This window comes from Eschrichtius robustus, chromosome 8 (genome assembly GCF_028021215.1).
Source record: "Eschrichtius robustus isolate mEscRob2 chromosome 8, mEscRob2.pri, whole genome shotgun sequence".
In the NCBI taxonomy this organism is placed as follows: Eukaryota; Metazoa; Chordata; class Mammalia; order Artiodactyla; family Eschrichtiidae; genus Eschrichtius; species Eschrichtius robustus.
The window spans coordinates 10,444,990-10,465,573 of record NC_090831.1 but is presented as its reverse complement, the minus strand read 5'-3'; the positions used below and the strand labels follow the sequence as shown (position 1 = coordinate 10,465,573).

The 20,584-nt window shown below is 39.3% G+C and overlaps 2 protein-coding genes across 11 annotated transcripts in view; one reads left to right on the top strand and one right to left on the bottom strand.

The window, feature by feature from the left end:
* Positions 1-2,744, top strand: part of STK17A (serine/threonine kinase 17a) — a 37,701-nt gene extending 34,957 nt beyond the window's left edge. For both annotated transcript variants that reach the window (XM_068549880.1, XM_068549879.1), the window contains 3 exons: positions 394-442; positions 530-709; positions 1,153-2,744. In XM_068549880.1, coding sequence (XP_068405981.1) covers positions 394-442; positions 530-709; positions 1,153-1,477 — 554 coding nt within the window. In that variant the 3' untranslated portion in view covers positions 1,478-2,744. The remainder of the gene's footprint in view (positions 1-393; positions 443-529; positions 710-1,152) is intronic.
* A 6,547-nt stretch (positions 2,745-9,291) lies between these two features.
* The window catches only part of COA1 (cytochrome c oxidase assembly factor 1), a 234,945-nt gene continuing 223,652 nt past the window's right edge, over positions 9,292-20,584 (bottom strand). For 7 of the 9 annotated variants that reach the window (XM_068550319.1, XM_068550312.1, XM_068550318.1 and 4 more), the window contains 4 exons: positions 16,110-16,186; positions 15,150-15,251; positions 13,049-13,672; positions 9,292-12,928 (listed from right to left, as the gene is read on the bottom strand). In XM_068550319.1, the coding sequence (XP_068406420.1) occupies positions 15,152-15,251; positions 16,110-16,186 (177 nt within the window). In that variant the 3' untranslated portion in view covers positions 9,292-12,928; positions 13,049-13,672; positions 15,150-15,151. Of the gene's footprint in view, positions 12,929-12,967; positions 13,982-15,149; positions 15,252-16,109; positions 16,187-20,584 lie in introns of those variants that run through there. The other 2 variants (XM_068550313.1, XM_068550314.1) reach the window with 2 other exon arrangements.

The window sequence follows — 20,584 nt, the reverse complement described above, 5'->3', positions numbered from 1 at the left end:
GGTCAGGGGGCACGTGCTGTAGACTGGGGCGGGGGAGGGCACGATTTAAAAGCGGGAACTTGACGCTTGATTAGATAGAGGGTGTGGGAAGAGGAAAGTATAAAAGTTGCCAGTTTATATGGCAGTAGTTATGTATTCAAATATTAAAAAAAAAAAAAAAAAATACTAGGACCCAGCATTGGAGGATAGAGGTGCAAAAAGCAAGTTAATTATAAACATTTAGTTAGACTTTACAGTAATGCATATTGATTTGACTTATCACGTGAATTTATTTCATCTTAGCCCAAACCTTGACAATGTCTTAGTTTGATCTTTAAATTTTTCTCTCTAAGAGCAAATTTGGCAATTTTTTTTTTCACAAAACTGAATGTTTTCTTCTGTTTCTGATACTAGCTCCTGAAATTCTTAGTTATGACCCCATCAGCATGGCAACGGATATGTGGTGAGAATTATTTATGATGAATTGATCAAATTAGTTTCAAGAAATGAATATGATACTAATTTTTCTTACATTTTCATTCTGATTTAGGAGCATTGGAGTGTTGGCATATGTCATGCTGACGGGAGTATCGCCTTTCTTAGGCGATAATAAACAAGAAACGTTCCTCAACATCTCACAGATGAATTTGAGTTATTCTGAGGAAGAATTTGATGTTGTGTCTGAGTCAGCTGTTGACTTCATCAAGACACTTTTAGTTAAGAAACCTGAGTAAGTATTCGTTAATATTGATCTCTATCAATTTTTGAGCAATCTGAACAAAAGCAGATTAACAACTGAAACCCCAAAATGAAGACATTGAAAGTGTAGACATAAAACTAGATGAAACCTTTGGCTTCTTACATCTGTTGAAAGAAAAAGTGGCAAAAATGAAAATGTTTTTTAGAAAATGTGAACCGCACCTCAGTATAACAAGATATTTGCCATCTGTTCTTGGTCTTTCAAAGGGGCTTTTCAGAGATAACTTAAAATACTATTTTTCTATATTGTGGGGAACGGCATTTGCATGCAAATGCTAAAACTTTGTTTTATTCAGGAACCACAATAAGATCTTTGTGGTTCATACGTCCCAAAATATAATACCTTATGCTCTAAGTTATAGTTGAGGCTTTAAACTACTTCGTCCTAATTGTAAAATGTGTATCTTTATCCAGAGATCGTGCCACTGCTGAGGAATGTCTGAAACATCCATGGCTAATGGAGAGCAGTGTTCAGGAACCTTCTCTCAAGGTGAAAGGGGCATTAGAAGAGGCACAGGCCCTCCAGGAAGGCGATTCTGTGCCTGAAAGTAATTCAGATACTCAGAAGCCGGAAACCGAGGAATCCGTCGTCACAGAGGAGTTGATTGTAGTTACTTCATATACTTTAGGACAATGCAGACAGTCTGAAAAAGAGAAAATGGAGCAAAAGGCCATTTCCAAACGATTTAAATTTGAGGAACCTTTGCTGCAAGACATTCCGGGAGATTTTATCTACTGAGCAGTATTTCCCTTTAGAACTTTAAGATTTCTACATTGGAAACATTATTTATGGACTTCTGGCCAAATGGTACATGTGCTGAAAGTGGATGACCAGGTGTCACTGGTAGAAACTAAAATAACTTTGTCAAACTTGTGGAGTTAGAGAAATCAAGCCAGATTTATAAAGTTGCCAACCAGGAGGTTTAACGGGTAAAGTTATCCTTTTCAAAGTTCTTTTTAAGAAGGGAGATGCTTGAACCTTTTATTTCTGCATCCTGTTTCTCCAGAATGAGAATTTGTATGCAAAAATATCTGTAGTCACTTTCCTTAAAAATCCAAGTAAAAGTGCCAAAATTAACATCTTTGTAAATTTGTTTTGCATTATTCATATGTATATCTATATCTGCATATATGTATGTTGATATCTTTACTAAAATTGATACTTTTTCACTTTGGATTTTTGGAGGGGACTAAGATTTTAATTTAAATAGGTATTTTGCAAATTTCTGAGACCTAGAATAACATCCACTAGTTTAATAATGTTTTATTTTTATATTTTATTACTGCTTTATGTTGACTTGTTTTGGCTTCTGTTATCTGTTTTTTTCCTAATGCTTTGCAGCCCTATCAGTGAAAAACCCTGGCTAATTTTTTTTTTTTTCTTCAACATCACTAGTAAGAGTGGTGGTGATTTTTCACCTCTGAAATTGTTCTGGTTTTCAAGGTCAAGGTTAAGTCACCCTGTAATGTTAAACCAGTGTCAGCTCCGCGTGTCCCTCATCACACCTTCCTTGTCTACCCTCTTTCACAGGCTCCACCCCTGCCTCCTCACACGCTTGTCACCTGACTTTGGTCTCTTGTGTGATCTGATCAACACAGTGGTGCTTCGGTCAGTGAGAAGACGCTATTATGTTGTTTTTGTTAATAAAATCCCCAGGAATTGGGGAAGAAATATAAAGCACATTCATGCTGGCCATCGAGCCTCTGCTTCTGTTGAATTTCATATTAGCCCCCAAGCAATACTAGGAAAAGCGGTAAAATGCCAGAATATTTATAAACCTTTACTTTGTTCATAAACGATTTGACATTGGAGACTTTGTCATTAGGGAGGTACCGTAAGACTTGTAAGATTTATAAGAATATACTCAGTAGCGTTTAATTTACTTAGGATTGAACACTTCAGCTGTATCTGGGCCCACAGTGAACAAATGCCTATTTAAAAAAGTGGAAATGTAAAAGCGTATGCTGTATAATTTAAAGCAACTAAATATTCTTCTTACACAGAACAGTCTGAGCGTCCTTATTTATCTTGTATTAGGTGCTTGTATCGGGTGAATACAACTTGTCTGTGACCTGTGTGCTGTGTGCACACAACGTGTGCTCTGTACCGTGAGCTACTTGGACCCATCCCTTTGCAGTCCGCCAGGGTGTCACGTGGCGCTTTCTTCCCAGCCTGGTTGCTCAGATGTCAGCCTCAGGACCATGGGAGCCCCTACCATCTGTTTTCAAGTGTGTGTAGGGTACTGGGCTGGACTTCCCCATGCGTGGTCTGCACGAGCTCCCAGCCCTGCCTTGCAAGTGTCGCAGGCCCTGTATTGTTCCGACACCATCAGGTGAAATTGATTAGGCAGTTCGAACCCTCGGTTTGCACTGTTTTCTCACTAAATTGGCATATTGATTTATACAGTTTCTTGGAAACGAGCATTTCTAAACAAGCTCTATAAAGAGAAAGAGGAAATTCTGCTACAATGGCAGTTGTCAATGAAAACCCATGGCCACAATGCTAAAGCCTCAGGTAAGTCTTGAAAAGAGGTAAAATACAATTTTAGGCAAATTTTTATAAATACCTCTGACAAAAATAGGAGGGAGGTGAGAAAAACAATATCCACTATTTGAATGACACATTTTTATACTTGATGGATTTATTCAGTTTTAAAATCATAATCATGTGGACAACAGACTTTTTCCAAGCCATTTTTTATACTGTATTCATAATACATTTAATATAATTGCTGTATTTGTAAAAGAAAAGAAAAAAGACGTGTTTTCTTTTACCTGGCCAGTTTGCCATTTGCAGTGTGCAGCTGTCCTTAGCTGCTCTTGGTGCCTTGAATTTAGAATTGTACACTACTTTTTTGGAAGCACTTGCACTGGTAAAGGGATATATTGACATTTTTTGGTGCCTGTCATATAAATAGAGCATGAAGAGTCTTCACAGTGTTGGACCAAATCTTTCTGTTAATTACTAACCAACTAGCTCTGTTGATTTTTCTTTTCACTTGTTTACAATGGACTAAACTATTCATATCCATGCAATTTAGAACTCCAGTTTTACTTATAAAATTCAACATTATAATATTTTAGCTTGATGAGAAGTTGTTTATGAAATATGCAAAACGTAAGTGGTTTTCGTCAACTGGGAAATTGTGTTTTAATGTTTCATTTTGTTGTTTTCACATGAAAAGTAGGAGAATATGGCTTTCTCTCGTAGTTACAGAGGCAGGTCAGATGCTAATTGCAGTGTATCTTAAACTTTTCCAACAGACCTCAGCTTGGAAGAAAGTGTAGGAGAGAAGAGGTCGCTTAGAGACTGTTGGACACGAGGCGAATGCTGTGCGGCCCCGTCCACGGAGGCCTGAGTGACGTCGCTCCCTGACGCCGACGTGGATCATCTCAAGGTACCAAGAAACAAATCCTAAATACATTTTAAGCTCACGCTTGGAGAAATCTGAATTAGACTGATAAAAATAAGATAGTATTGTTCAAGATCATTTAGCACTTAGGGCCTTCAATTTGTTACAGAGTTAAAAGAGCTGGATTAAAAACGTTAACCTCAAGCGCCTTAATTGCCAACTATTGTTTTATTGTCGTAGGGGATATAATTCACAAGTAACGAAATGTATAGCTCTAAATCCGTACCAGCCTCTCTCGAGCCTGACAAATGCACATATTCATATAGAGGGAATTACGTGGCATGTCCACCCTGCTGTGGCTTTCACTCAGCACGATTTTGAGACTCATACATATTGGTGCTTGTATCAGCAGTGTGTTCCTTGTTGTTGCCATGTGGTGCTGTTTGAACACACCAGTTTATGTAAAACCATATGTCTGTTCATGGACCCCAGGGCTGTTGCAGGTTTTGTCTCTTATGAGTAAAGCTGCTATAGATATTCTTTTTTCTGTTGTTTTTGTTTGGTTTTTTTTTTTTTTTGGCTGCATTGGGTGTTCATTGCTGCATGCAGGCTTTTCTCTAGTTGCGGTGAGTGGGGACTACTCTTTGTTGCAGTGCGTGGGCTTCTCGTTGCAGTGGCTTCTCTTGTTGCGGAGCACGGGCTCAGTAGTTGCGGCATGCGGGCCCTAGAGCACGCGGGCTTCAGTAGTTGTGGTGCGCAGGCTCAGTAGTTGTGGCTCATTGGCTCCAGAGCGCAGGCTCGGTAGTTGTGGTTCATTGGCTCCAGAGCGCAGGCTCAGTAGTTGTGGTACACGGGCTTAGTTGCTCCGCGGCATGTGGGATCTTCCTGGACCAGGGCTTGAACCCGTGTCCCCTGCAGTGACAGGCGGATTCTCAACCACTGTGCCACCAGGGAAGTTCAGATATTCTTGTCCAGGGATTTTTTGTGGACACGTTTTCATTTCTCTTAAATAGGAGTAGAATTTCTAGGCCACGGGATAGATGGATATGTCACTTTTTAAGAAAATGCCCAACCGTTTCTAAAGTGATTGTACTGTTTAGCATTCCTGCCAGCAATATATGAGAGTTCTCATTGCTTCACATTTAGTGTTGGCCATCTTTTTTATTTTAGCCACTCTCATGGGTATGTGGTGGTATCACAAGGTGGTTTAATTTGCTATTCCCTGATGACTAATGAGGAACAAACACTATTTCATGTGTTTGTTGAACCATTTTTGTGTCCTTTTTTTCCCTTTTTATTAATTGGATAGTGAGTTGTGATAATCTTTTATATATTCCGGATACAAGTCCTTTATAGGATTTACATGTTACAAATATTTTTTAATGACTGTGGGTTGTCTGTTTTCTCAAGTGTCTTTTGACGAGAAGGTAGCTGTAATTTCGATGAAGTCCAATTCATCAATTTTTGTTTTATGGTTAATACTTTCTATACCCTCTTTAAGAAGTCCTTACCTACCCCAAAGTCATGAAGATTTTTTTTAAGCTTTATAGTTTTAACTTTTATGTTCAGGCCCACGATCCACTTTACACCTTTGTCCCCTTTGGTGTTAGGTAGGGGTCAAGTGTCCTTGTTTTCTGTATGAGTATGTAGTTGTTCCAGCACCATTTGTCAGACCGATTTTCCTTTCCCCATTGAATTGTTTTGCTGTCCTTGCCTAAAATCATCTGACCGTATGTCTGTGGATCTACTTCTGCACACTCTTCTGTTTCATTAATTTATTTGCTTATCTTTTTGTCAGAATTTTTTGTCTTGATGTCAAGTACAGTAGGACTTCCAATGCCTTCATTTTTGAGATTGTTGTTTATTCTAGGTCCTTGGCATTTCTGAAGAAATTTTAGCGTTGGTTTGTCAACTTCTACCAAAATCACCCCCTAAAAAAGCCTTGTGGGATTTTGAGATTCATCGAATCTATCGATCAATTTGACTTTGTAACGATTCTTCCAGTCTATGAACATAGTGTGTATTCCCGTTCATTTCATTTTAATTTTTCTCAGCATTGTGTTATATTTTTCAGTGTAGAGGCCTTGTACATCCTTTGTGAACTTTATCCCTGTGTATTTTGTTATTTGATGCTATTGTTTTGGATACTCTTTTCAGTTTTGGTTTTTGATACTCCTAATCCTCCAGTGGTCAGTTTTAGCTCATTGTGCTTAATCAGACCTATGTTATAAATTATTCAAATAAAAATGAGTGTACTTTTGAAACTCTTCATTTAAAGTCTTGGCCTAAAGTTTTGTTGGTAAGAGTGGAAGTAAGTCTGCTGAATTGAAATTCATGGTAACAAAATTGGGAAGGAATAACATACCCTCCTCTAATTCTCTCAAAGTAGAGAGGAGGTAATAGAATCTCAGAGGGAATATGTGGTTTGCCCAGGATCTTAACAGCTGCCGGCAAAACAGAGGATAGAATCGTTGAGCTTTCCAGGGCTTTTACCTCAGTGGAGTCTACCTTTGGCTACATATTAATGTCCATAAACAATCATTTTTTAAAATTATTTTTGTGTAGCTTGATTGTGGATGAATTTTTGTTCATGACTGGAGGATAGGTAACCTGAGATTAGGCTGGTACAGAGGTCAGCACATTATACCCTTGTGGCCTGTTTGGTAAATGAAGCTTTCTTGGAACACAGCCTGTTCACTTGGCGTTTGTCTACAGCTGCTTTCATGGGAAAACCTGCAGGGTTGAGTAGTTGCAACAGAGATCTTATGGCCTAATCAGCCTAAAATTGTTACTCTCTGGCCCTTTACAGAATAAGTTTGCCAACCCCCCCACCCCAGGCTATTGTAATCTAAACATATTTTAAATAGGAGATATTTCCTATTTCAAACCAATACTGACACAGTCCTTTGGGGAGCAGTTCATTTTACGTGGCAGAATAATCTTAGGGCTTTGGATTCGTTCTTACAGTTTTTATTAAAACAAGTGAATTTTATCTACTATAACTAAACTATTTTTACTAAATATGTCATCAGCAATAGTATAACAACATTTTTACATAAAAATGTTCTCTTAGTTTCAATACACTGATCGGTTTTCATGAAAATTAGTATCTCTTGGTTATCTCCATTATTGTAAAGTGACCAGTTTTCTAATAACTTGTGAGAGAAATGTACCTAGGAGGAAAAAAAAAAATCAAGATATTTAGGAAGAGAGATGTTTAATCCTCAGAGAGCTGGAGATTATTCAGGAGGGAAGGAAAGGATCATCACCTCATCTTTGCCCCTTTCAAAGCAGCATATTCAGCGTCCTTGTCCTACACCTTTACAATTATTTCAAAATACAAAGTTTTTAGACTTACAAGGAGTTGGAAAGATAGTAGTACAGACACATCTTACGTGGTTGTAGTACAGTGCTAAAACCAGGAGACTGACATCTGAGCAGTGCATGTGTATAGTTCTATGCCATTCTATCACATGTAGTTTCCTGTAACCACAATTTAGATACAGAACTATTTCATAGCAACAAAGATGGGTTGATGCCAACATTTTACCAGTTCAGGTAAATAGTACATCAGACGATGTTATACGTTTTGTTTCCACCACCAAACAATTCCTGAGATAACTCAAGAGGAGAAGGAAAGTCTATCATATTTACCCATGTTTCTGCTTTTTCCATTGTTCTTCCTTCCTGATGTTCCAAGACTTTTTTTTTCTAAACATTTTCTGTTTCAAGAACTTCCTTTTGTCATTCTTTTAAGGGAGGTCTATTCAAGCAAATTCTTTTTGTTTTCCATCATCTGGAAGGTCTTTATATTTCCTTCATTCCTGAAGAATAATTTTATCAGATGCAGAATTCAGAGTTGACAGTTCTTTTAGAACTTGAAAAATTTTGTGCCATTTTTCTGGCCTCCATGGTTTATGAGGAGAGAGCTATCATCTGAATTATCTTTCCCCTATAGGTAAGGTGGTATTTCTGTCTTGCTGCTTTCAAGCTTTTTTCTTTGCCTTTAGTTTTCAGAAGTTTGTCTTATCATAGATTTCTTTAGGTTTACGCTGTTTGGGTTCCACTCGGCTTCTTAAATATATAGGTTTATGTCTTTTGCCAAATTTGGAAACTTTTCAGACGTTAATTCTTTCAAATGCTTTTTTCAGCCCCACCTTTCTCTTCTCCTGGGACTCCAATGACATGAATGCTAGATTTTTTTTGTTATAGAACCACAGGTATTATTGTCGGTCTGTTTTCTCTGCTCAGATTGAGTAATTTCTATTTTATCTTTGAGTTCCTGATTCTTTCCTTCTTTTCAATTTGAGATTTTCCTGGTTCTTGGTATAAAAGCGTGGTTTTCTATTGTATACCGGACATCTGGCTTTACGTCACGGGACTCTGGATCTTGTCTAAAGCTTGTTTTAAAAGCAGGCCTTTTCTGATACCACCATATCTGTGGGTGAAGTGGGGTTATGTACACTGCCTCCTCACTGCTGCCAGTTGGGGGTGAAGGTCCAGGCTCACCACTTGGCCTCTTTTGACACCCAGGCAGGGGGAGGGGTACCTCCTTACAGCTTCCCACTGAAGAATAGGGGCTCCACTGATGCCACGGGGGGGGGGGGGGGGGGAGTATCAGTGGGCAGGAAAGGAGGGTGTAGCTCCCCTGGGCCTTCTCCACCACCACCCCCGGCAGAGGACGGGGGCCAGAGGGGCGGGCGGGGAAGGCCTCATTCTAGCTGAGTAAGGGGAGCAAGTCTCAGCTCTCCACCTGGCCTTTGTTGACAGGCTAGGGTAGGGTTGGGGCCATGTTTTTTTCCATGGTATCTGGCTAGAATAGGGCGATTACTGTGTTAAAGTTCTTTAGCTTGAGAAAGCAGGCTTTTCTTGGCTTTTGTTGTTGCAGCCATTGGTGTTTCTAGGCTGCTGGTTTCACCAGCACCTAGTCTGGGACATGTGAGGCAAAAGCAAGCCCAGGGAACTCACTGCTGTTATCACTTGGGTCCCAAGGTCCTTAGCCAATCTGCCTTCTTTTCATTTTTCAGTGTGTTTATTTGATAAATGTCTAGGGTTTTAGCTGTGCTTAGTGGGAAGAGTAGGGAAACGTGTGTCTACTCCATCTTGTTCCTCCTGGGGGTTTTTGCTTTTTAAAGTTGACAGTAGGAGAACTCCCTTCTGTGTATTTTAGATTTAAGCAAGTTAGTAAATACACCTCGGATTATGAGAGCCAGGTTTTCTCTCTCTGTTGTTGGAGAAGGAGTGACAAGTACAGAAAGGAGGAAGTCTCCAGTGAGTGTGTGTGTGCGTGCGTGTGTGGGCACTAACACTAGACCACTGAACGTAGTTTAAGATTTCTTCAGGTTCCTTTTTGCCATGAGGATATATCCCACCAAGGATGTTGAGTCAGAACTGTTTGAAAGTCACTTGAAATATTTCTTCTCTATATGGTTCATTTGTTTCAATATTTTAAGAAGTATTTTAAAGATTTTTTTTCTTTGTGATTTTATTTTTAAATTATGTAAAAACAAAACAGCATGATTTCAAAGTCAGAAGTGTAAAACAAGGTACATTCAGGAAAGTACAGCTTCCATCCCTGTTTCCTCCTTACATCCCCTGGCCATTGGTTTACTTCCCCAAAGGTAACTACTTGTACTGATTTTAGTTATTCTTCTGTTGTTTCTTTTTGAAAGTAGAAGCTAACGTATGCATACATATACACAAGCGTATATAACATTCCTTCTCACAAGTACAGTCTCCTCAACTGTATGGAAGTCAACGTTTATTCAACCCATTCTCTGTAGATGGATACCTGGGTTGTATCTGGGTTGTTTAGTTGTTTGCTGTTACAAATAGTGTTACATTAAATAATCTTACATAAATGGCATTTTGTATTTTTTGCCAGGGTACTTTGGGATAAAATCTTAGATGTGGGATTGCTGCATAGAATGGTAAGTGTATGTGACATTTTTCTAGATATTGTCAAATTCCCTTCCACAGGTGTTGTTTCATTTTGTCTTTACACCAGCAATTTAAAAATGCTTATTTCCCCATAGCCTTTTGAGAAAATAGGTTCTCAAATTTAGGGATTATTGCCAATTTGCTAGAAGAAAAATGGTATCTTCCTGTAGTTTGAATTTATAAGAGTGAGGTTGACCCTTTTTTTTTTTTTTTTTTAAGTGTGAGTCACTTGCATTTCTTTTCTGTGGGTACATAATATCTTTTGCCCATTTTTCTATTGGGTTACTGTTTTCTCAACTTTCACTCTTTAGAAATTAGGGATATTAAGCTTTGTGATTTATATTGTAAATATTTTCCCATTTATCATTTGCTTTTTGCTTTGCTTTTGGTATTTTTAGACATGCAGAAATTTGTTTTTATACAGTCAATTTTCCTTATTCTATAACGAATCATGGTTAGGTGAGTTTCTCCACTTCCGGGTTATAAAAGAATTCACCCATATTTTTCTGCTAGTGCTTAGATGGTTTCATTCTTACATTTAGATCTTTTGATCCAATTGTGAATGTATGGTGAGCAATGGATCCCATTTCATCTTTTTGCATATGGCTATCAGGTTGTTCCAACATCACTTTTCAAATGTCTTCCTCTCCCTCCCTGATTTAGATGCTGCTTTACCATAACCAGATTTCCATATGCATGTCTATATTTTCATTGCATTGTCTCTTCATGTGCCAGCACTTCATTATTTTATTTACAAATATGTGTTAATGTCTGTAAGACTAGCCCCCCCCCCCTTACTCCTTTGCAGGGATTTCCTAGCTATCTTTGCTTATTTCTTCTTCCAAAGGAATTTATAATTAATTAGCTTGTCTAACTTTTAAAAAATCCCTGGTATCACATTAAATTTAACTCAGGGAGAACTGACATCTTTATGATGAAGAATCCTGCCATCCAAGAACATAGTGTGTCTTTCCCTTTGTCCAGTTCTACATTCGTACCTTTCAGTAGTGTGTTTTAACACCTCTCATACAAGTTTTGCAGATTTCTCGCTCACTTTTTTCCTAAGTAGTTTTTGTTTGGGTTTGCTTTTTGCTATTTTAAGTATTGTCTGCTCTCCATTACTTCTTCTAACTGGTTATTCTTTGTTTACGTGAAGAATATTGTTTCTATAATTAATCTTACATCCTCTACTTTACTAAATACTCGGTATTGATCCATGGATTGCGTTGCAGCTTGCAGATATAAAATCTATGTAAACAGTAATTAATTGCCTTACTCTTCTAATATTTAGGCCTCTTGTTTTTTGGGGTTTTGTTTTTGTTTTGTTTTTTCTAATTGTGTTGGATACAATATAATGTTACAATAAATAACAGTCAATAGAGTGCATCCTTATCTTGTAGAAACCTCTACTAGTTTCCCAACTAAATAAGATGTTGGCTTTGAGAATATAATATATATATACACACACACATATCCCTTATCTGTTAATTCTCATTTATTTTTAATGTGAATACTTAATTTTTGTCAAATGCCTTTTTGTATCTATTAAAATTAGCATATAATTAATTTTCCTCCTTAGCTTTACTAATGTGATGAACTATACTAGTGGCTCTCCTAATACGGAACCACCCTTGCATTCCTGGAATAAACCTCTCTTAGTCACTGTACAGTCTGGTTAAGCTGGAGTGAAAATGGCCCCCAATCTTCAGGGCTTAGAAGGGTTTATTTCTCGCTCATGCTACCCTGTCACACTGTGGCTCAGCTGTAGCTCTGCTACACGTCATCTTCATTCCAGAACCCAGGTCCTTGGAATAGCTGCCATCTGGAACATTTCCGATCTCAGGAAAGAGAGCAAACAAGACGTGGCAAACCAAGGGCTGGCACTTAAAACTTCTTACTCAGAAGTTGCATGTCATTTCCACTCACAATTCACTGGCCGGAACAAATCACGCAGCCTAAGTTCAACAGGCAGGGAAGTATAATCTCCCCATAGAGAAGGGAGGCAGTGCAAGAGAGGCACCAAAATATTTTGTGACAAATACAATATACCACTTACTGTATGTCACTGGATTCAGTTTGCTAATATTTTATTTAGAATTTTGCAACATTCCTGAGACGGACTGGCCTATAGTTTCTTACTTCATAAAAATAATTTGGAAGTAAGAAATTACCTTATTAAGACGCAAGGTAATTATTGACACACAAATTAAAAGATAAGTATAATAATTCTGCCTTGAATGCTCATTATTTAATAATGAAAGGCATCTAGTATACCGCATGTGATCTATGATACTGAGGCATGTTTCTAATATTTTCAACTCCCACTTTTGAACCCTGGATCGTAAAATGTCAGTTTTTCTGTACACATTCCTGACAGCACTTTCGACTGAGCAACTGCTGAAGTCAGCGGAAAGACAAGCCTGGAGGGCGGATAGGTTGCCAAGGAGGCGAGGCTCTTCCCATCATCACCCCCTCACCTCCTCCTTGACCTCCCCCCTCAGCCCCTTCACGGGGCCTCCTGTGGATAAAGCGTCTTTTGCCCAAGCCTCCCAACAAGCAGTATAAACGCTGCCTCGCCTGTAAGACCAGCGACGGGTAAGTATTTCTTCATACTTTTCATACGACAGGCTGGAAACAGCAGAGTCGAGCAGCCTTCAGAAAGCCCTGTGGAGCCGCTGCCGACGGAGCGTCGCCCTGGCCTTCCCGCTGTGCCAGGGGGCAGAGGCCACCATCGGTGAAGTGCTGGCTGCTTCACGTGGGTGTCATTTAGCTTAGCTTCATCTTTGCTGAATGCAACTTTACCAAAACTGGGGAGTAGCAGAACCTTGTCTCATCAGGTATTACTAAATCCCTGGATTGGTGAGTGGGGACCAGTTGGAAGGAAGGGGAAGCCAAATCTAGAAAAATGGGATAAATGACAGTAAAATCAGTGATTTATTTTAAAGTCGTACAGGTCTTGTCAGTATAATTCAGCACAGTCTCTTAAACCTTCATTAACAGTAGAATCATATACTTACTCCAGAACCTGATGGCTACAAGCTCAATGCAGAATGCTAATGCTGGCATTCACGCTCTGGCCACCTCACCCGTCCAGGGCCTGCTTTTACCGTATCTTCAGCTAACCTATACACTGGCCAAATGGCAGATCTTCTTTCTGGAGCATAGCTCACACCTCCCCGGCTGAGGCCCGTTTTCATGTTTTTTCTGTTTGCACGGCAGGCTCCATCACGTCGGCAGTCTTAGATCTCAAAGCCCATGAGGTCAGCAGTCCCCCAAGAGGAGGAGTGAGCTGACTGGCCTCCTGGATTCCTCCTGATCGGTCTCTCTCCCGCCTCGTTTTAGCACCGCTGCTTGGAACTCTCCTAGTCCAGTATTACGTGAGCCGCTTGTGAGCAGAGACCATACAGCAGCTTAGTAGAGGCGCGTGGGAGCCCTACTGCCATTTGTTGGCTGTGATGGCTCTTCTGCAGTCTTCACAAATCTATAATTCTTACAATTCTAGTGAAGCCCTTTCTCCAGTCACTGCTGGGCTGACTCTTATGGGGTGTGCTGGGAACACGTGCTCAAACGGTGAGTCCATGGCTGAATCACAGTGATTACTGGACACACAGGAAGTAGTGGGCTGCACGTATACAGCATTGCTTCAAGAAAAGAAAGGACAATGTCTACTGCAAGCACCGGGTTCCGGCCTGTTCACAATCAACCATAAAGGCATTAAGAAGTACATGGAAATACGCTTAACTGGAAAAAATACCCAAGATGGTGACTTTCAAACAGAAATCAAGGATCTTTTCACTACATAATACTATTTCCTGTCAGTTGGGTTAGGAAAGCCTCTTCATACAAATTGTACACAAAAACTGTTACTTGCTTTTACTTCAGAACAGAAGGTCCACTCAGGCCCCGGTTTTCTGTGGCTTGGCCATAGCAAGAAAAAAATCCAGCAAACACTGAAAGTAAGTAAAAGCTGTTATAGAACAGCCAGGTATGAGGCACTATATAAAGTGACATGTACACAACAGAACGGTACGTAATGGTTAAAGAATAAAGCAGCACAAGAAAGACTGTATAGATCATAATATTTATCAATAAAAGCTCTCAGGGAAAGACCTACTTTTTCACTTCATGGTCTATTCAAAGAGCATATTTTTTAAAGAAAGAAATTACAGGACAGAAATAACTTCCAAAACGATGAAAGGCCTTGTACTCTATACTGGCACATTTAAGCTTAATCTTTTCTGAGAGGCTCCCCTCCAATGAATATTAAGAATACAGTAAAGGAGCTCATAAATGTCCTTTATTACAACTGCATTTAAGCCTAGGAATACTGAGGGGGTTGAACTGGCCTTTTCAAAGCAAAGGTGACAGATTTCTGGGTTTTGTAGGCTCTGGTGCTCAGAGGGAAGGAAGATCTTTGTCCCCTTGCAAGACTAATAAAACCTACAGGTAAGATTCTCTACTATGTGGTTAAGTTGTGTGGAAAGAAGATGTGTAAGGGCCTGTTAGCTTTAAACTGACTTTCCTATGTTTCACGTGCTTTTGTACATATAAATATTTTAAGCTTTCAAAATGTTTGGATTAAAGCAGTTATTTTGTAAATCTTCAGTCAGGCAGACAGTTGGTGACTAAATAAAAGAAGAAAATAAAACAACAATGAAGCAAAAAAAAAAAAAAAAAAAATTCCAAGTGCTTTAGATACGTCCACAAGCTACTTAACATAGAGCAACCAAACAGAAGTGCTTGTTCTCCCACGGCATTCTGAGGTTAACAATTAATTAAAAACCTTTTTGGTACTAGAAAACCTTCTCATTGATAGGGCTGAAAACTGGGGTAGAGGGGAGAAGAGGAAAAGAGATGAGAAATCAACACTATTAATACTGATTCCTTTCATTCTGTGCTTTGCTTCTATACAGAGAACTTTCAAATTCTTATAAATTATAGTAACTTTCTGATGAAATTAAAAACTTCAGCAGGGTTCACTGTGGTCAAATTAGAATGATCCTGAGATCACTATATGCCCACACGTGCAGCCAGCCCGACCTGGGGGCTGGCCTGCAGCCACGGGGGTGCGCATGGGGAGGGGGGAGGCCAGGCTCGGAGGGGCTGGTCTTTGATCACCTTCACTCCTTTTTCAGCTCGCTGCTGTTCTCTCCACTGGGCTTGAACAAGGGAATCTGCTGGCCATCCTTGAGCTCTAAGAAGACCTCCTGAAGGTTCCACCTGAGAGAAACCAGAAGTATAGTCTCTAGTCAACGAAACACTGAGGCAAAAGACATGGTTTAAAAGGAAAAAAGCAGTTGTTAGGAATGTCTTAAGTTTTTTAAACACTATTTTATGTTAGCAGTATGTTAACGTTTTAACCTTTTGTTCCAGGCTCACGTTATTTAACCAGCATCGCCATCAAGGCAAGTTTAACAATGAATGGCTGACCCCAGGGAAGGGAAGGAGCAGCTCACTCCTCCCCTTTTCCTAATCCCCCACCCCCACCCCACCCCACCCGGACCGTCAGCTCCTGGCTGGAAGCCGGCCAGCTCCTCCACTAATCCCAGGCTCAGGGGTCAGTCAGTCCAGGGGAGCCAGGCAGGGGCTGCCTGCTCCTTTTGTCCTTGAGAATTAAAACACATCCTGGCTAAACAGCAAACATCTCTGAGAGAGGCTTCCCGTGGGGGAAGTGAGTGAGTGTAGCTACTGGCAACCAGACAAGAAAAGCCAATTAATGGGGTAGAGAGCTTATTTAAAGAATGTGACGAATAATTCTGGAACAGGAACCCATGCCTCTATTCATTTGTAACGACGGAGGCAGCAGCGTTGGAAGCTGTGACATAGCATCAAGTTATGGCAGACCTAGACCACTACAACTGTAACGTTCTTCAAATTCAGTAGCGTGCACTGGATAAAATGTCTGGACTGAGCTTAAGAGCCCAAGTAGTGGCATGCTGTCCAAGCTGTGAAACTTCTCAAGCTTTGAAAAACTAATTCTTACTGCCACAATCATATAACTACAATTGAAAATGGAAATCGTTTCCATAAGAAGGTTCTCCTCCTGCTGCCTGATTCCCACCCACTTTCCCATCATACCTCTTAAAGGGGGCATCTCTGGATGAGCTGACATAGAGATAGCCCTCTGACTTGCGTCCAGAGACAGGAATCTTCAACTGGGGGTATAAAATGAGAGAGGTAAGTGGATACAGTGCTGTCCTCTCAAGAGATAACCTATAAAATCCAGTGATTATCCACAGAACCTGGTTGTTTTTGAACTGGAACCTAGCTGAAGAATTCACCTTATTTTCCATCTGGCTCCCTTCAAATGCCCTGCCCCTCTTTGGATGGACTGGTGAGGTCAATGGCAGTGCTCCTATCTGGCAAGGAGACCTTATGTGCCAAACTCAATGCTCTGAGTACTTGCAATGATTATTTTAAAATCCACAGTTAAAAAAGAACTACCGATATATGCAACAACATGGATGAAGGTCAAAAACATGTAGAGTGAAAGAGCCTTACCCAAGAGTATATAATGCATGATTCCATGTCTTAGACCAAACTAGGTTGGGAAAAAAATGTCAGAAAGTGACTCTGCTGGAGCTGGGGGGATGTGAGAGGACCAACTGGGAAGGGCAGGAGGCAGCTCTCAGGTGATGGGAACAGTCTACATGTAGGTAGGGGCTTGAGTTGCACAGGTGGATGCCTTTGTTAAAATTCATCAGGACAGTTAGATGTGTACCTTTCACAGAATGCAAATTTTACCTCAAAAAAATATATTAAGCTCTAGTTAATGATATATATGGCTTATGTATTTAAAGGTGAAGTGTATGGATATTTGAAAAAAATAAGATAGGTTCAAGAACAGATAAGGTAGAGCTAGACAAACAGGTACGGGATAAAGCACATTGAGCAAAATATTAGTTACAGAATCCAGGTAGCAGATATTGGGTTCCACAGCATAAATTCTTCGATCTTTTCTGTATGTTTGAAACTTTCATAATAAAATAGAAAAAAAAAAAAAAACCCCAAAAAACAAAAAGAGTCCACTGTTTAAAAGGGGGGAACTATTTCTAGCAAATTGGTCCATACTCTGACCTGGACCGTAAAGCAGTTCTAAGAGGAGAGTTGACAGCAATACACACCCTCCTCAAGAAATAAAAAATCTCAATCTAACCTACCATCTAAAGGAGTCAGAAGAAGAACAAAGTCAGCAGAAGGAAGGAAATAATAAAGATCAGAGAGGAAATAAACAGATCAAAAAAACAACAGAAAAGGTCAGTATAACCAAGAGCTGGTGTTTTGAAAAGATAAACAAAATCAACAAACCTCTAGCCAGGCTCACCAGAGGACCCCGATAAAATAAGAAATGAAAGAGGAGGAATAACAACAGTTATCACAGAGATACAGAATCATAAGAGAATAGTATGAACAGTTATATGCCAACAAATTGGACAACACAGAAGAAATGGACGAGCTTCCAGAAACATACAGCCTGCCAAGACCGAATCAAGAAGAAACAGATAATTTGAACAGACTGATCACTGCAAGTGAAACAATCTGTAATTTAAAAATCCCCTGCAAACAAAGTCCACGACCAGACGGCTTCACTGGGGAATTCTACCAAACATACAAAGTATTCTAAAAAAAACTGAAGAGGAGGGAACACCTCCAAATTCATTCTATGAGGTCACCAGCACCCAAAACCAAATAAAGACACTACCGAAAAAAGATAATTACAAGCCAATATCTCTGATGAATATAGGTGCAAAAAAACCCTCAACAAAATATTAGCAAAGCAAATCCAACAATACATAAAAAGGACCACACACCATGATCAAGGTGGATTCATTCCAGGGTCACAAGGACGGTTGAACATATACAAATCAATCAACTGTGACACACCACATTAAAAACCACATGATCACCACAATAGATGCAGAAAAAGCAGTTGATAAAAATTCAACAACCATTCATGATAAAACCTTTCACCAAAGTAGGTATAGAGGCAACACATCTCAACATAATAAAGACCACTTATGACAAACCCACGGCCAACATAATAATACTCAACAGTAAAAAGCTGAAAGCCTTCCTGCTAAATTCAGGAACAAAACAAGGCTGCTCAGTCCCACCACTTCTATTCAACACAGTGTACTGCAAGTCTTTGCCACAGCAATCACACACACACACAAAAAGAAAAAGTACGTAAATTGGAAGGAAAGAGGTAAAACTGTCACTATTTGCAGATGACCTGATACTCTATATAGAGAACCCGAAAACCACCACACAAAAACTATTAGAAGTAATAAATGAATTCAGCAAGGTAGCAGGATACAAGGTTACTTTGTAGACATCTGTTGCATTTCTTTACACTAATAATGAAATATCAGAAAGAGAAAGTAAAACAGTCCCATTTAAAATCGCTTCAAAAAACATAAAATACTCTAGGAATAAACTTAACCAAGGGGGTGAAACACCTATATGCTGACAACTATAAAACACTGATAAAGGAAACTGAAGAGGATTCAAAGAAATGGAAAAATATCCCACACTCTTGGATTGGAAAAATGTTGTTAAAATGACCATACTACCAAAAGCAATCTACAGATTTCGTGCAATCCCTATCAAATTACCCATGACATTTTTCACAAAACTAGAATAATCCTAAAATTTTTATGGAACCACAAAAGACCCAGAATTGCCCAAGCAACCCTGAGAAAAATGAACAAAGCTGGAGGTATAACACTTCCAGACTTCAGGCTATACTACAAAGCCTCAAAACACCATGGTATTGGCACCAAAAGAAAAAGATAAATCAATGGAACAGAATAGAGAGCCCAGAAACAAACTCACACACCTATGGTCAATTAATCTACAACAAAGGAGGCAAGAATATACTACAGAGAAAAGACAGTCTCTTCAACAAGTGGTGCTGGGAAAGCTGGACAGCTACATGTAAATAAATGATATTAGAACATTCCCTCACACTACATACAAAAATAAAATCAAAATGATTTAAAAGACCTAAATATAAGACATGATACCATAAAGTACCTAGAAGAGTACATAGGCAAAACATTCTTTGACATAAATTGTAGCAATATTTTCTTAGATCAGTCTCCCAAGGCAAAAGAAATAAAAGCAAAAATAAACAAGTGGGACCTAATCAAACTTAAAAGCCTGTACACAGCAAAGGAAACCATCAACAAAACAAAAGGATAACCTACGGAATGGGAGAAAATATTTGCAAACAATGCAACTGACGAGGGGTTAATACCCAAAATATACAAACAGCTCATACAACTCAACAGCAAAAAAAACAAACAACCCAATCACAAAATGGGCAGAAGACCTAAATAGACATTTTTCCAAAGAAGACCTACAGATGGCCAACAAGCATATGAAAAGATGCTCAATATTGCTAATTATTAGAGAAATACAAATCAAAACCACAGTGAGGTATCACACCAGTCAGAATGCTATCATCAAAAAATCTATGAATAATAAATGCTAGAAAGGGTATGGAGAAAAATGAACCCTCCTACACTGTTTGTGGGAATGTAAATTGGTGCAGCCACTATGCAGAACAGCGTGGAGGTTCCTTAAAAAACTAAAAATAGAGTTACCATACGATCCAGCAATCCCACTCCTGAGTATATATATGGAAAAAACAAAAAGTGTAATTCAAACAGTTACATGCACCCCAATGTTCATAGCAGCACTATTTACAATAGCCAAGACATGGAAACAACCCACGGGCCCATCAGCAGACAACTGGCTTAAGAAGATGTGGTATACATACATACATACACACACACAAAATGGACTGTTACTCAGCTATGAAAAAGAATGAAATATTGCCATTTGCAGCAACATGGATGGACCTAGAGAATATTATGCTTAGTGAAGTAAGTCATACAGAGAAAGACAAACACTAGACGATATCACTTATATGTGGAATCTAAAAAATAATAAAAATGAATTTATTTACTCACAGACATAGAAAACAAATTTATGGTTACCAAAGGGGAAGGGATAAATTAGGAGTATGGGATTAACAGATACATACTACTATATATAAAATAGATAAGCAACAAGGATTTACTGTATAGCACAAGGAACTATATTCAATATCTTCTAATAACCTGTAATGGAATATAATCTGCAAGAACAAACGACTGAATCACTATACGTCAATTAAATTTTTTTTAAAAAATCATCAATTATCCTTATCAGAATACTTGAGCAAGAATTGCTTTTGTAGTTAGGGGGGGAAATATCTCTAATAAAACTATTTCCATTAAAAATAATAAAAACAACAACAAAAAATAAACTAGGTCAGATCAGCTCACTCTTGTCCTCCAAATACTTCAGGGCTTCTGCTTGTCACGATGAAGTGCACACACCTCACAAGACGACGTCACAGTCCTCTGGTTGCCTCAGCCCGTTCTCCCTGCCCACACCCTCCCTGGGCAGCTGCACCTCTGCGGAGGACACACTGGCAGGGAGCACAGCCACGTGCCTTCGTGCACAGCTGCTCAGCGGGGCCCCCCTGTCATCACAACCACCTC